Below are 15,262 nucleotides of genomic sequence, written 5' to 3' on the forward strand. Positions count from 1 at the left end.
CATAGAACCCATTTTCATTTACATATCTAGAGATCAGAGGTCAAGGGACCCCTTTGAAAATTACCAGTTTTTCCTCACCAACATTTAGCCCAACTTTGGAGCGTTATTTAGCTTCCTTCCCGTCAAGCTAGTATGACATGGTTGGTACTAAGGGATTCCTTGTTTTCTAGTTTTCTAGTTTCATATAATCTCTGTATCTTCACTCTAGAACTGATACTGCTAGAGCCTCTGAAAGACAGTAAAGTCGGTTGGTATCGGCAGTCTGATCAAAGGGTTAAAATGCTGCCTGAAACAATGAGTTAAATTAGAAGAGACACACAGAATATTTTATTCCCCACTTCAACCTTTAATGTTAATGTCATTCGAATCGGGCTATGGAATACAAATAGATTTTTTTTTTTTTAAAACACCATGTTCAGATTCAAATGTACCTTTATATGAGCAAAGCCTTTTAGTGTATTAATGCATAAAAAGAAAAGACTGTCGAGAAAATGGAACTAAGGAGGTGTGGGACGATCAAAAGATCTCAAGGACACCTCTAGTTTCCAGTGAGGTCACATCTGTAATAGACTAATGTAGCGCTCACCTTCACAGTTTACAGGAGCAGCCTTGAGGGAAAAGGCCAGCCACAGTCAGCCGAGCTGTGGGCTTCAGGGAGGCCTGTGTGGGCCGCCCGCTGAAAGGGTGCCCTTCATTTCTAGACAGCGTGCCCTTTTTAAAATACAATCATAGATAGAGAGTGAGTGGCAGCCGCGCTGCTGTCCGTCCCCATTGCTACACTCATTCACAAACGGGGCCTCAAGAGCCTCATTTGTGCACGCTCATCCTCCTGAGTCCCACGTTGGGGTTAAATTTAAGCAACAAAAGCACTTTGGTTAAGGTTCGGGAAAGAGTGTAATTTCAGTTAAATATGGTAAACACGTCCTGTCACATGTTTCATGTCACTGTTTTCAATATTTACAGTCTTTTCCGTAACATTAACCAAGTACTGTTAACACAACTATAGAAATGGTGTGCTTTAGTTGCGTTGTGGGCATTGTAGGGAGAAAATGAAATATCTTGTTCATTAAAGTTACTGTGAGGAACTTTTAACTGCTATGAAACAATCTCACTTACTGTATATGACCTACATAAGTAAACGAGACCGTCGGCGAGAAGATTGGCTATTATATGTAGTTATTCTTAATGCTTGTCATCGGTGCTACTGGGTCGTGAAATTAGACAAAATCAGGTTCATCACAAACTCCTTCAGCTCAGTTCAGACTCCAGCAGAGGGGCTCCGGCAGCAACTAGGCTGACGCGGACGGACCCAGATCCGGCTTCGCTGCCGCCTTCGACCTGCATTCGGAGCTCCGGAGTGAGGTGGAGAGCTCGGCGCCCGGAGCTTCTTTTCCCGCCTCACAGACTTGGGCAAAGCTTGGTAACGTGAACTAAGCTGTGATTGTGAAATGTCAGGTGTAGATGATATTACAAGTATATAAAAAGAATAGTTTTGTATTGGAAACAATGTGCAATTAAATTTTTATAAAATTAATTTAAAAAATGTTCTGTATTATTTTAACTTTGCTTCAAGACATGTTTTAAAATTTTGCATTAGTAAATCTCTTCGTAAAAATTCTGCAGAAAGTTTTAACATTGACTTTGTTACTGCAGCTTGACTTCGTTTGGAACAGGCGAGCCTTTCACTGAGGCCAGGGCATTTTCTACCATCTTCTCTATCATCCTTCTTGCTGTACTGTGGGTATTGATCCCGATGTGGGGGGTGATCAGCACATTAGGCAGGCCGAGGAGTGGATGATCCCTGCATAAGATGAAGCAGAGGGGCTGTTAGGAGTGAGCAATGAGGAATACATTATTAGTAGACCTATATTAAAGTAGTGCATCATTCTAGTTTTTTGTATTTTCTGTGTATAAGAGACCTTGGTAAAGGTTCAGGATGAGTCACATCTAATGCTGCTGCACGAATTGTTCCAGACTGGAGAGCTTTAACTAACGCATCCTGGTCCAGAACTCTACCTGAGACGTAAAAAATATTATTATTATTAACAAGTAACCATGAATCAAGATCAACGCAGTCTAGAAAACATATTGGTCCTATTGTACCTCTGCTGATGTTGACCAGAGTTGCTGTGGGTTTCATGAGAGACAGCTCTCTGCGGCCGATGAGGCCCGTCGTGTCCGCGGTCAGTTTGACGGCTATCACGACAAAGTCCGACCTCCTCAGCAGGTCATCCAGGCTCTCGCAGTAACCGGCGCCGACTGCCTGCTCGTCGTCTACACTCCTGAACGGAGCAATAAATGAACATTTTTTAGACACTAATTGCCTTCCAGAGTCAACATGGTTAATGAGAGTGCATCCAGTTTTTCAAGGGGAAGTTTTTCTTTTTAAAGAATGGGAGCAATCAGCTTCTTTTGGAAAAAGGTACTTATGTATTTAGCTACCCTGCAAGAAGAAATGCCACCTTGTTAAGTATTAGCTGGTAACTGTCATTGATTCTACACCATTTAAAACTTCATGATCAACAATGTAAACTCTCAAAGACAGTCATTACTTATTTCTGCAAATATACAAACATCATTATGGTTTTTACATTCCTATTAAAAAATAAACTCATCGTAGTTTATTGTACCGTCTGGTCCTGTTGTGATACAGGATCTTCATTTCAAATCCTTTGCTTCTTTGGGCAATTTTGTACCCAATCTCTCCCATTCCAACGATCCCCAGAGTCGACCCTGTGACTTCATCTCCCATCAGGTTTTGTGGTATGTGGGTGGTCTTTGGGTCGGTGGCTATTTGTTGACCTATGATGGAAAAGAAAAAACATTTGAGGTATTTATTACAGACACACTGTTGTGTCTAACCAGCAGGAAGCAGCAACAAGGTAGTGATCCCTCACAATAAACTATATATATTTCCCTCCATATACAGTCTGTCTACGTGTCATCATGCAAACAAAGGTCCATATTATGGTCACCTGATGTCACCACAAGTCTGCCAATGTAAACGGCAAAATACATTGTTTGCCAGTACTGTTACTTATGGCCATTACAAAAATGACATACAGTATGGCATCATACTGTATGAAACTTGAAAACCTAGGGAATCCATTGGTACAAACCATGTCATACTAGCTTGTAGTGAAGGAGGTTAAATAACGCTCCAAACATGCGCTACATTTTGGCGAGTGAAAACTGTAACGGTCATTTTCAAAGGAATCCTTTGACCTCTGACCTCAAGATCTGTGAATGTAAATGGGTTCTATGAGTACCCACGAGTCTCCCCTTTACAAACATGCTCACTTTATGATAATCACATGCAGTTTTGGGCAAGTCATAGTCAAGTCAGCACACTGACACACTGACAGCTGTTGTTGCCTGTTGGGCTGCAGTTTGACATGTTATGATTTGAGTATATTTTTTAATGCTAAATGCAGTACCTGTGAGGGTTTCTGGACAATATCTGTCATTGTTTTGAGTTGTTAATTGATTTACAATAATAAATATATACATACATTTGCATAAAGCAGCATATTTGTCCACTCCCATGTTGATAGGAGTATTAAATATTTGACAAATCTCCCTTTAAGGTACATTTAGAACAGTTAAGGAGTGTGTGATTAATTAACTATGCACTATCATGCAATGAATTGCAATTAAATTATTATTTTTAATAAAAACTGTTCTTCATCTGCATCTTTTGCCCAGTTTAAAAAGCGCAGATCTACAAATGATCTTTCAAGATTATGGAAGCTAATATTGTAGACAAATTGCAATTAACTCCGAGACAAATACAAGCCCTGACAAGGTGGAGGTTATCTTAGGACAGCGCATTGCCCTGTAAACTGGAGTATAGGCTACACACAGATGAACTTGTTTGAGAGTAAGGAGCTGCTGATCTTGGTTATGAAATTACGTGAAGATTGTGTAGCGTGGGTTAACCTTTGATCTCACCCTCAAGGATCTTGCGAGCTGATGCCAGAAGTAGACCCATGGCGAAATCAGCAGTGGAGTCGCTGACTACACCAGGAGTGTTGGCCACCTTCACTCCGAGACTGTTGATGAACGGCACATCCAGGTGGTCGGTGCCCACTCCTGCACTGGCAACCAATTTGAGGGAGGGAAGCAGTCTAAGCAACCAAGGCTCGGCCTCAGGGCTGTACTTCCAACAAAACAGGACCTTGATTTTGGGGCCGTGAAGCTCTGGGTTTTGTAGAAGATCTCTGAGGCAGATGATTTGGAAGTGTTGTTTCACAATGTCAGCTAGCTCTTCACGGTAACCGTTCTCGCCCCCCACCTCTGAGATCAATGCCCATGTTTTTTCCTCCTCCATCACTTGGAGTGAAAAGACAAAAGGAGGATGAAAAGATAAAAAGAGTTTATCATATTATCGGACCAAAAATAGAGACAACGTTCAATTAGTACACTTCCAATTATCTGCTAACCTGAAGACTTCTAGTGTAAAAAATGTAAAATTTGTCAACAAGTAAGAGTACAATTCAAAATATACACAAATAAAAATGTTTCCAATTATAAATTCATATTTCTGTGAGCTTAAATCAAGCTGTTATTTAAATAAAAAACTATTTTGACTATAATCAATACAAAATTGCACAATTCTCTCCAGGAAATTATTAGGAAATTACATTAAAGTGTCTTTTCTGAGTCAGTTTTTCGATGGAGACTCACCTTTTTAAGCTGAGCTTGAGTTTCAACCGTTCTGTTTCCTCAGATTTATAAAAGCTGAAGGCTTGGAGGTTGTTGTTGGGTTTTTTTTAAACCTTTGACCAGTCCAAGTTGGAGATTAAACAGGTGGCAGGGGGAATGAATGTTGTGCTTGGTTTATAATTCACAAATAAAATATGACCCGCATTGAAACTCGGCAAGCTGTAAGCTTCCCAACTAACTACCGTGTTGTTGCAAGGTGCTATACAAATTAACTTACCTTACCCATTAACTTAAATAAAAAAAAGTAAAGCTAACAAGAGCAGAGACATCGTCATTCTTTCATTAACAGCTACAGTACTGCAACAAGGTTCTGTAATGATAACACATTATTCTGTGTACAGGTGTGTACTGGATATAGAGGCTGCAGTGTGCCACCACAGTAATAAAACACTTCTTATCAACAGTAGGTTCTGGGGATATGCCATGATGGTCTTGTCAGTCGGTTGGTCCACCACTTTGGTTTAAACTGAAATAATTCAGCAACTGTTGCAGATTTTGTCAGACATTCATGAATCTGGCTCCACTATGAATCTCGGAGTGAAATGTCTCGATAGCTACCGGACGGATTACCATGAAATTTGGCACAGACATTCATGCCAGAATCCTCCCCATTGGCTACCACCTTCAATGAGCGCTGCAAACTGAGCAGGGGATGCTCAGCTGCAGGAGAGCAGTTCCACATGAACATGGCCTGGATTTTAAGACCGTGCAGCTGGGGGTGGGGGTGTTTTGTAGGAACTCTCTGCTTCAGATGATTTGAAAGTGTTGTTTCATTATGTCAGTTAGCTTATCAAGGATGGCTTGTCCTTTTTGCGTTACCTGGAGGCATGAAACACAAAGGTAAACACATTAGAACTACTCAAACACCTTGGTGTTTGTCAATGTCATGGAGGGGGCAGAGGCGGAGTATTTCAAACTTAAATCTAAAATCTGTTTGATTGACTTTTATGACACAATAATGAGGTGTGCACTAGTTTGATATTCATCTTAACTGGTTAAAAAAGCTGCCCCATATGTCCTGAGTCCCACAGCACAGCGTTACACAGTATTGCATCATTTAGAGTCACAATCAGGTCCTTTCTAAGGTGCCGAAGTCACTCAAATCACCTCTCATTAATCAAACAGATAATAAAGAATGATAATGAATAATACCAGTGAGCTATTTAAAGACTGATTATGAATAATGAAAAATTCACTATAGGAATTTATGATCTTGCAAACAGTGTGAATGGACTCACGTTGTGCATCTTGTTCAGCGTTCCTTCTGCCCTGGAAGAACTAAACTGCTAAACTAACTATTTAGAAGGTCTGGTGTCGTGCTCGTTAACGGCTGTTTCCACAAAAACTTTTTGCATTCATGAAAAGTATAGTGACAGAAAAATGGTCACAAGCATTGCAAGAAACTGTAACAGCAAGTAATAACTGGAAAAGGAGAATATAAATGAGGTTCATAAAAGTGAATGCAAACTAATAGTTAACAAGCTCAACCTCTTTTTCACCCGTCAGCAGCTACTACCCCATCATTTCTTATTATTACACGCAATACAGATAATACAATAATAATTCAATTGTGCAATATTCATATTGTCATTAATACTGTACATATCAAGACATATTTTATGTAATTCTCATTCTTGCATTTATATTTAACACACTTAATAGATCCCACATCTCAGAATTTTTCTATTTACTTATTTACAGTGTGGTTATATATATTGTATGTGTTTGATGCACATATTTCTTTTATTTTCAATCTCTTAGTCTTATTTGTATTATTTATATTTATATTGTAGCATTGTGTACATCATTTGCATCTTAAATACTCCTTTTATTTCTATTTTCTTACATTTCTTAATTTTTTTATAGAAGAGCAACTATAATGTCCCAGTTTCAATAAAGTATTTCTGATTCTGATTCAACATTCAACATTATACACCATATTTACTTGAATAACCTTAAAACATTAAAACAAGCACAATATATGTTAAAAGAAGACCATTTATTACCATAAGTTGTATCTCAAACAACCTGATTATGGTTTCCAAAAATGTACAGGTTTGCTTATTTTTCTAGGGCTGTCAAAGTTAACACATTAACGCAAATTCGTTTTAATGACACAAATTTCTTTAACGTATTAACGCAACTTGCAATATTTAATTAACCTCTTAAAATCCAACAGGCCGTTGTAGCTAGAGTGAACATACTGGCATCAAATGAAACTAGAAAACCTAAAGACTCCATTGTCGCGAAGAAAGCTAAATAACGCTCAAAACTGGCATGTCCATTTTCAAAGGGGTCCCTTGACCTCTGACCTCCAGATATGTGAATGTAAATGGGTTCTATGGGTACCCACGAGTCTCCCCTTTACAGACATGCCCACTTTATGATAATCACATGCAGTTTGGGGCAAGTCATAGTCAAGTCAGCACACTGACAGCTGTTGTTGCCTGTTGGGCTGCAGTTTGCCATGTTATGATTTGAGCATATTGTTTGATGCTAAATCCAGTACCTGTGAGGGTTTCTGGACAATATCTGTCATTGTTTTAGGTTGTAAATTGATTTCCAATAATAAAATATATACATACATTTGCATAAAGCAGCATATTTGTCCACTCCCCGTGACAAATCTCCCTTTAAGGTACATTTTAAACAGTCAAAAAATGTGTGATTAATTTGTAATCGCGATTAACTACGGACAATCGTGATTAAATAATCTGATTGATTGACATTCCTAATATTTTCACATAAAGTGACAGATTGGCAACCTCAGATTGACTCATTCTAAGAACGCTGTCTGTTCCTACTATCCTCTCCTGTTATCGCAGAGCTTCTCCACCGGTCCAGTAGTTGCCATCTCCAGTCACCTGAACCCAACAACCACCTGCACACCTGCACACCTGCCTCTCATTCTCTCATTAGTCACTCAGTATATAAACCATCTCCTTCACCCCAGTTCTCTTAGTTTCTCTTTAGTCTAAATGTGTTTTCTTAGCTGCATCTCATCTGCGTTGGAGTCCTCGCATCAGCAACATTACAGGTAGGCTAAAATATGAACAAAAAAACAACCATGCAGTTATTGATCTGACTTAGAAAACCCTTTGCTTTCATCTCCACAGAGCAGTGGAGCCTTCTCGGTCATGATTCCTTTCATGTTTGACGTTTAATTCCTTCTCAGTAGGCTTGCTATGGTTTTTCCTCTATTTATTATGCGGCTCTTTTGATAACAGCAAGTGTTGCTGACGGGGGGGGACATTCACATATCCCTCCCAGTTATAATATGGAGAGAAAAAGTGACTGCACGGTTCACTAATGGTCTTGTCTCGAATCTGCAGACATACTGTGCATTTGGACCATAAAATCTAAAGACTCCATTTGCCATTCCCTGCTGCCAAAGCCCTGCTGAGCTGACATGGTTTTTCATTTTCACTAATGAAAAGTAAAAGGAATGAGGTGCTGTATGGATTTTAAATTCAAGCAGGATTGCAAAACTCTCTATGAAACAGATATATATAAAGTTGGGTCAAAAAGTTGTCTTTTTCTAAATCACCACTTAGAAAAACCGCGTTATTTAATCCATCACTTTAAATCTAATATGTCAAAACACAATGTTATAGGGATGATGAAAATTATAAAAGTAATTATCAGAAGCAAGTAGTATTTAAGCTCTTAGCCTATCTCACCCTAATCATGAAATGGAAATTACACTATCTCTTATTTTGTGCCAATCATTTTTGCCGTACAAAGCTCTACTATATTTAGTGTATTCATCAGAACAGCAGGAGACGTTTAATCTGTCTTTTTACCCAGATCTTTATCATGCAGAGAGAAAGACCTCAGCTAGACATGCAAGAACTTTAAAGGTGCTAAATTTGATATCCAGAGCATTAATATAGCAGCAAACAACTGTTGTCTATGTATAGATATATAGTAATGTCTCCCTGAGCAGAGAATGAAGTCGCTCTCCCTCTGTGTGTGTGTGTGTGTGTGTGTGTTATAATCTGAGTTTCTCTGTGCTTTGTTTAGGTAGCCGGTCCGGCTACATGTGCATGTTACTGGAATTATAAGGAAACCATTTCATACTAGCTAAATAAAGCTCCAAACTTACGCAGGGAATAACTGTCATGTCCATTTTCAAAGGGGTCCCTTGACCTCTGACCTCCAGATATGTGAATGTAAATGGGTTCTATGGGTACCCACGAGTCTCCCCTTTACAAACATGCCCACTTTATGATAATCACATGCAGTTTGGGGCAAGTCATAGTCAAGTCAGCACACTGACACACTGACAGCTGTTGTTGCCTGTTGGGCTGCAGTTTGCCATGTTATGAGTTGAGCATATTGTTTATGCTAAATCCAGTACCTGTGAGGGTTTCTGGACAATATCTGTCATTGTTTTGTGTTGTTAATTGATTTCCAGTAGAAAAATATACACATTCATTTGCCAAAAGAAGCATATTTGCCCATTCCTATGTTGATAAGAGTATTAAATACTTCACAAATCTCCTCACAAGCCTGCCATTGGCTGCCTATTTCAGCCGGCATCCCCCTCTATATTTTGCAAGGGCACCATCGTTGCATCCTCTGCTTAGCGCCACCCAAGACAATTGGTTTAAAGAAATACAAACAGAGCATTTCTCCCCTCATACCAGAACGGCAATGTGTGCCAGACTGCTTATGCACAGCGCTGTGGAGATAGGTCTGGCTATGCAAGACTATGATACCAAATAGCACGGCAATCCATCCAGTAGCTGCAAAGACATGTCAATAAAAGCCAAACATGTCAGAAACCTCATGGTTGTGCAACAGAAAGAGTCAGCGGATCACCAAAGTCGGTAAGACTCTGACCTCTGTTGGGACAATGACTGTTTTTACAAAAGTTCATAGTAATCCATCAAATTGTTGTTGTTAAGGTGAAGTTTTTCTGTCTGGACCAAAGTGGTGGACTGACCAACCATCAGACGGACATTGGTAGAAAGACATATAGGTCATATTGGACCTTTGAGCTTTGATTCTCTTTAGCAAATTTGCTTACAATTCCACATGCATAACGGGAAGTCACTGAATTATGGAAAAAAAGGATGCAACCAGGATGGTTTGAAAGAGAATCAGTGATGTAAAGATGAACACAGTGCAGCAAGAAACAGGGGAAAATCGCCTCTTTGGAGAATCGCTGAAAAGTGAAATCTGATCTGAAAAACCAAATAAAAGACATGAGATCAGGTACAAGTGGAGCGAAAAATCTAAATCAAGAGCATCTGGGTAAAGAAACTGTAAACCAAGCATGACTAGAACAGAACATGAGTCAGAGGAAATCAACTTTTTTCTACTTTACTTTTCGAGTTGAAAAAAAGGTTACCTTTAAGTTGAGTTTACTCTTGTTTTTGAGGCAGCGAGGGAACTCGTGTCTCAGAGTCGAAACAGCTTGAATTGTTGTACAGTGTGTACCTTTCATGAGCCCGGAAGAACACTATCAAAGTGCTTTTCACCATCTTTATTCTAGCTCGCATTGCTTCTGCTGAATAGAAGCTTTGAAATCCCACTGGAAACTGCAGGGTTTAGTCTTTCTTTATTCAATTTGCCTCAAACCTTGGTGAAAGAATTAAAAGGAATCAACAGTAGGAGTTCCTCTGTACAGACATTTACCGGAGATTTGTAGGTAATATTTGCTATAAAGGCAAATCAAAGTTACAGGAACAATAGCGTTTGCACACAGAGACTCTGGGGATCCACTGCTCCCAAATCAGTTTGTAACACTTTGATAACACTGGAAGAAGACAAACTGATTGTGTTTAGTCAGGCAAATATTAAAAGGTTTGTATTTATAGCCACGCAAACTCAAATGTGAAATGTCTCGACAACGACTGGATGGATTGGCATGAAATTTGGTACAGATCTCCATGGTGATCAGGGGATGAATCATACTCTGGTGATCTCATGACTTTTTCTCTATAGTGCCACCAGCAGGTCAAACTGTTCTGTTATCCAGTGAAATACTGTATCTAAACATCTACTGGATTAATTGGAATAAAATTTTGTGCAGACATTCATGGTTCTCAGACAATATATTCTACTGACTGGTGATTTTTTTTTTCACATTACATTTGTGGTTTACACTTAAATGTCTCGACAACTATTGGATGGGTTGCCATGACATTTGGTACACACATCGATGTCCCCCGCAGGATGAACTGCAATCACTTTGGTGAACCCCTGACTTTTTATATAACGCCATCATCAGGTCAAAATTTAAATTTCTCCAGTACTTTGGTTTTTGACCAAACACCTGCATGAACTAATGATGTTCCCACAACGCATTCTCATCCCAACTCGTGATATACTGACGCTTTGTCAAACCGCTTGGCGTCACTCTTTCCAGTCACAGTAAACACGTGTTTAAAGCTGCAGTGGGTAGAAATAGAGCAAATATGATTAAAAAAGAAACTAACTAATAAACTATATCCTGGCAGTAGTGCATGAGACAGATACAAAAAAATCATGTGCCTCTGTGTCCTCCAGTGCTCCTAATGGTATCTGCAAGATTTCACAGACCCGAGGAAAACAACCAATCAGCTGGAGCCTTGCCATCTCTGAGCAGCTGTCAATCACTCACAAACTCTGACCAAACGATCAAACTAGGCAGCGCTGATCAAATATGAATCAATATTCTGTTACTGTAATGACTATTTCTCTCCTCAAATGTTTTCAGAATCATCTTGTAGTGTACTGTTTAGCTGTGAAATTAGAAAATGTATGACCCTGCAGCCATGTTGAGATCAGTTGAGGAAATACTAAGCACCGCCCACCAGCCAGAGCACAGCCAATAGGAACGCTCTCTCTCTGAAATGACCTGTGATTGGCCAAAGTCTTCCGTCACGGGCTAGATTTTTCAAACTTCATCGTTTATACTTTGAGCTAATTAGTTATTGTGAAATTTAGTAAATGATTTTTGTCCAGTTTTTTGTAAGTTAAGACAGGAGGCAGACAACGCTTACAAACAAGAGTCTACAGAACACAAAGCCGTGCTTGCAGCTGTCTAAGTAAGCCTCGCTGCTATAAGCAGTTGAATAGTAGATCCACATCCATCGCTGAAGGATAGAAAGACGAGGGTTATTGTGTATAAGTATGTAGGAGAGCTGTTTAAAGGAGGTATACTCTGTAGGTGAGGGGGCAGTGGATGGGCGAACACCATTTCCTCTTATAGCTCGTTCTTTTTTTAAAGCATATGAAGAGGGAAAGATCAGTGAGCGCCGCTGAACGACACTCTCCAACATGTTGGATTCATCTCTTAGCCTGTGAGTCAGCGCGGGCTGAAAATAATAGATTTTAATGTGCTTTCATTTAATTCCCATTTGCTGACCATAAAATACACTTTGGTATCATGTATTTCTTATTACCTCAGCCCTCATTGCTGTTTAATAAACAATATATATTTAAATTAGTGAGGGATTGCTGCTCTGTTTGGCCAATATTGACCTTGGAGTTTGATATTGACACCAAATCAGCGCTGCCTAATAAGGCCCAGTCTGATGATGAATGAGCACTGCAGGCTGACCTATAATGGACACACAGGAAGCTAACCTTTCAGCTCATTTACCGTAGCTTTAAGGTGCTTTCACACCTAGCCTGTTTGATAAGCTTAAACTGAACTATGTTGTATTTGTTCATATAGTTTGATGATGTGATTTTTAGTGTGAATTCCAATAACTAGCTACTACTATGTCCATCTGGGATGTCATGCAGGGATTTTTCTTAATGCATTAGAAAGTGAAAAGGAGTTAAAACAAAGCTGTGTTCAGCTTCTGCTGTGTCCTTCTCTGTGCCCCCCTTTACGTCACACGTCTTTTTTTATTCTTTTCCTTTTGCCTGTACGTTGTTATTTACGACATACATATACTGTATGAGGTCCAGTAGCGATCTTGACAACACATTATTTCCAACACGTCATCCCCATACTGACGCTTTGTCACTTTATTTTTGGCATTTAAACCACTATAGTTAAAGGGACTCTATGTAAGAATCAGAAATTGCTTGTTAACAGCGACACCTGTGGCCGTCAAGTCAACGAAAGTCAGCGTCCTGTTGCTCGCGCTTGTGCTCGCTCTACATAGGCATGAACGAGCATCGATCGCAACAGTGAGGCGACACACGTCAGCTAAAAGCACAATATCACTCTATATTTCACCTGCTTGGCAGTAATGTTAGCTGACCAGACGAAGGTCTCTCCATGAATCGATGCTGATACTGTGTTTTCCTGCCTCAGCCTCCCGACCGCGGTCAGAAGGAACAGGGGAGACACCCGAGTTTTGGTCGGAGACGATAAAGTTTCTCTCTGCAGAGCCCCGTCACTTCACAAGACACGGGAAACCTCTGTTGGTCTGGAGGAGCTGCAGCAGTTATTTCTGCACAAACTTCCACTCTACATTTACTAGATATTCTCAAAGCTACTAACTCTTCTGCAGTGTGGAGTGTGTCGCATGCATGTGAGAGGTGGAGCGAGAGAGCGAGTGAGAACGAGCGTGGTGTGAGTGCAGGCAAGCAGGCAGAAGACCAGAGTACAGCAGAGACTCTTAAAAGTACGTCACCACACTGCTGGCGCACTTTCTCTGAGCATTTACTAAGGGTGCCTTGTTTGGTGGTATCACATGCCGACGGCCGCGACAAAACCTGTGAAAAGTGAAATCTTTGTGGCGACCAGAGAGAAAATAAATAAACCCGACATTCAGCAAAGTGCTGAATATGAATAAAGATGATGATGCAGGATGGAAGCCATCAGAACTATTCAATGAATTACATGTCAGTCCATAAGATCATGTAATTGTGTTCTTCTATATTTCTATAATTTAAGCACACATGTATGTCTCTCGTTTAGTTTTCAGCGTGACTCGGCTCGTATGATGGAGGTTACTGTCTTATCACAGCTGTAGAAAAACTGTTACCCATTAAAGTTTACTTTAAATTCAAGATATTTTCAGGGCACCATTGGTTGAAACTAAATTTGTTCTGAGTGAAAATGATTTTTGTGAAAGAGGAGGGACAGACCTGCGAGTGTCTGCAGAGACTTTGGTTTGACAGAGAAAAAAATCAAAGTGCTCTAATGTGTTTTACAGAGAAATCCAGGCTGAATCGATTCAGCTGAAGTGAAACGCCGGGCGGTTTTCACACCAAACCACTGGGTTATTCTTTAGGGTCTGTTTATACTGTTTGAGCTGTGAAAGAACAAAAACAACTTGGTCCAGAGTGCTGCCTTTATTTCAGCCCGACTTAGGAGGATAGATGAACTAAATATCTTGTAGAAATCAATGAGTATCGATCAATCCCCTGAAATGCTTTTATTTCAGGCGTAGTATGGACCAAATTGAAAAGTGGTTTGTCGTTAATGGAGAGAAAGGAGAGTAGGATACTGTGCTGCATGAAGCTGCTTTATTTTCCTCCTGACCTCTCTGAACTCTCGGTGCGGTTTGGCTTAATGAAACAGGAAATACAAGAGAACATGCTCTAAAGGCTTTTTTTATCATAACTGAACCCAGTATTGAATTCACATATCAAATATGAATCCTGCCGTATCTTGTTTTGTTGGCGGAGATTTGTTAAGGTTGTATTTTGAGACCTCTCTGCCAAAGCTTGTTGTTGTTTACGATGTCAGGCCATCGAATCTGGAGAATCTTTCTCAAACATGTGTTGATTGTCTGCACTTTCTTGGTGGTCATCACAGTTGTTCTCCATGTCTCTGATCCGTACAATCCAATGATAAAATAAGTCAACGTTATTTTTAGTTTCATACGGGACACAAACAGCGGCCTCCTGGTTGAAAGTCTTGAGTTTGGTCCCGCTCGCCCTGAGAGGACTCTTGCGCTATTTACACTACATCACTTACTCCGACCGTCAAATAACGCCGTCGGTGGGTTTACATAGGAGTTAATTTGAAGCCCAATTCGTCACATACTATCGCTAAAGGGTGCCTTTGTGCATCTGTTTCCGATGCTGAGGGGCACTGCCCATCGGCGGTATTTGTCGAGTTGGGAGTGAGAACGGATTGACAAACACCGCGTAGGTCGGAGGTCAGATATTTTCCTAAAACTATTAAAGTAGTTTTGTTGCCTAAACCTAACCAAGTTGTTTCCTGGGAAGACGGAAGTTTATTTTGAAAAGACTGGAGCAGAAATTGTCGGGTGCGTCATGTGTTGCTGGACATAAAACAAGAGAAATAACTTTTCGTAAGATATGATACGAACCGTTGTATGAGGACACGTTGCCTCATTATGTTAATAAAAACACAATTTGAACGGCATTACATTTCATACAAAATAGATCTTGCTGTTGAATTTGAACAAATGTGACTATTGGACAGTTTGTGCAGTTCTTTCATTTTCATGCATCTAATTGTTCTAATTGCATCTAATAAATTCCATTGAATTTGTATGTAATCACACCACCTCTAAAATCACATTCTATCTGAACACATAGTAAAGATGGCACATGGATGACATTTTTATTATTATCAATTATTAAGTAGTACTCTGGAAAATGTCCAGTAAAC

At 39.9% G+C, this 15,262-nt stretch overlaps 1 protein-coding gene across 1 annotated transcript; it reads right to left on the reverse strand.

Annotated features, from left to right (window-relative positions):
- Nucleotides 1–325: 325 nt before the first annotated feature.
- LOC141781862 (putative 2-ketogluconate reductase) lies at nt 326–4,809 on the reverse strand. Its single transcript, XM_074657794.1, has 7 exons — nt 4,687–4,809; nt 3,952–4,332; nt 2,631–2,802; nt 2,104–2,282; nt 1,920–2,016; nt 1,432–1,801; nt 326–1,201 (listed from the first exon to the last, which is right to left on the reverse strand). The coding sequence occupies exons 2-6, from the start codon at nt 4,328–4,330 to the stop codon at nt 1,645–1,647; spliced, it is 984 nt and encodes a 327-aa protein (XP_074513895.1). The 5' UTR covers nt 4,331–4,332; nt 4,687–4,809; the 3' UTR covers nt 326–1,201; nt 1,432–1,644.
- Between the last annotated feature and the right edge of the window lie 10,453 nt (nt 4,810–15,262).

Source organism: Sebastes fasciatus, chromosome 14 (genome assembly GCF_043250625.1).
Source record: "Sebastes fasciatus isolate fSebFas1 chromosome 14, fSebFas1.pri, whole genome shotgun sequence".
NCBI lineage: Eukaryota > Metazoa > Chordata > Actinopteri > Perciformes > Sebastidae > Sebastes > Sebastes fasciatus.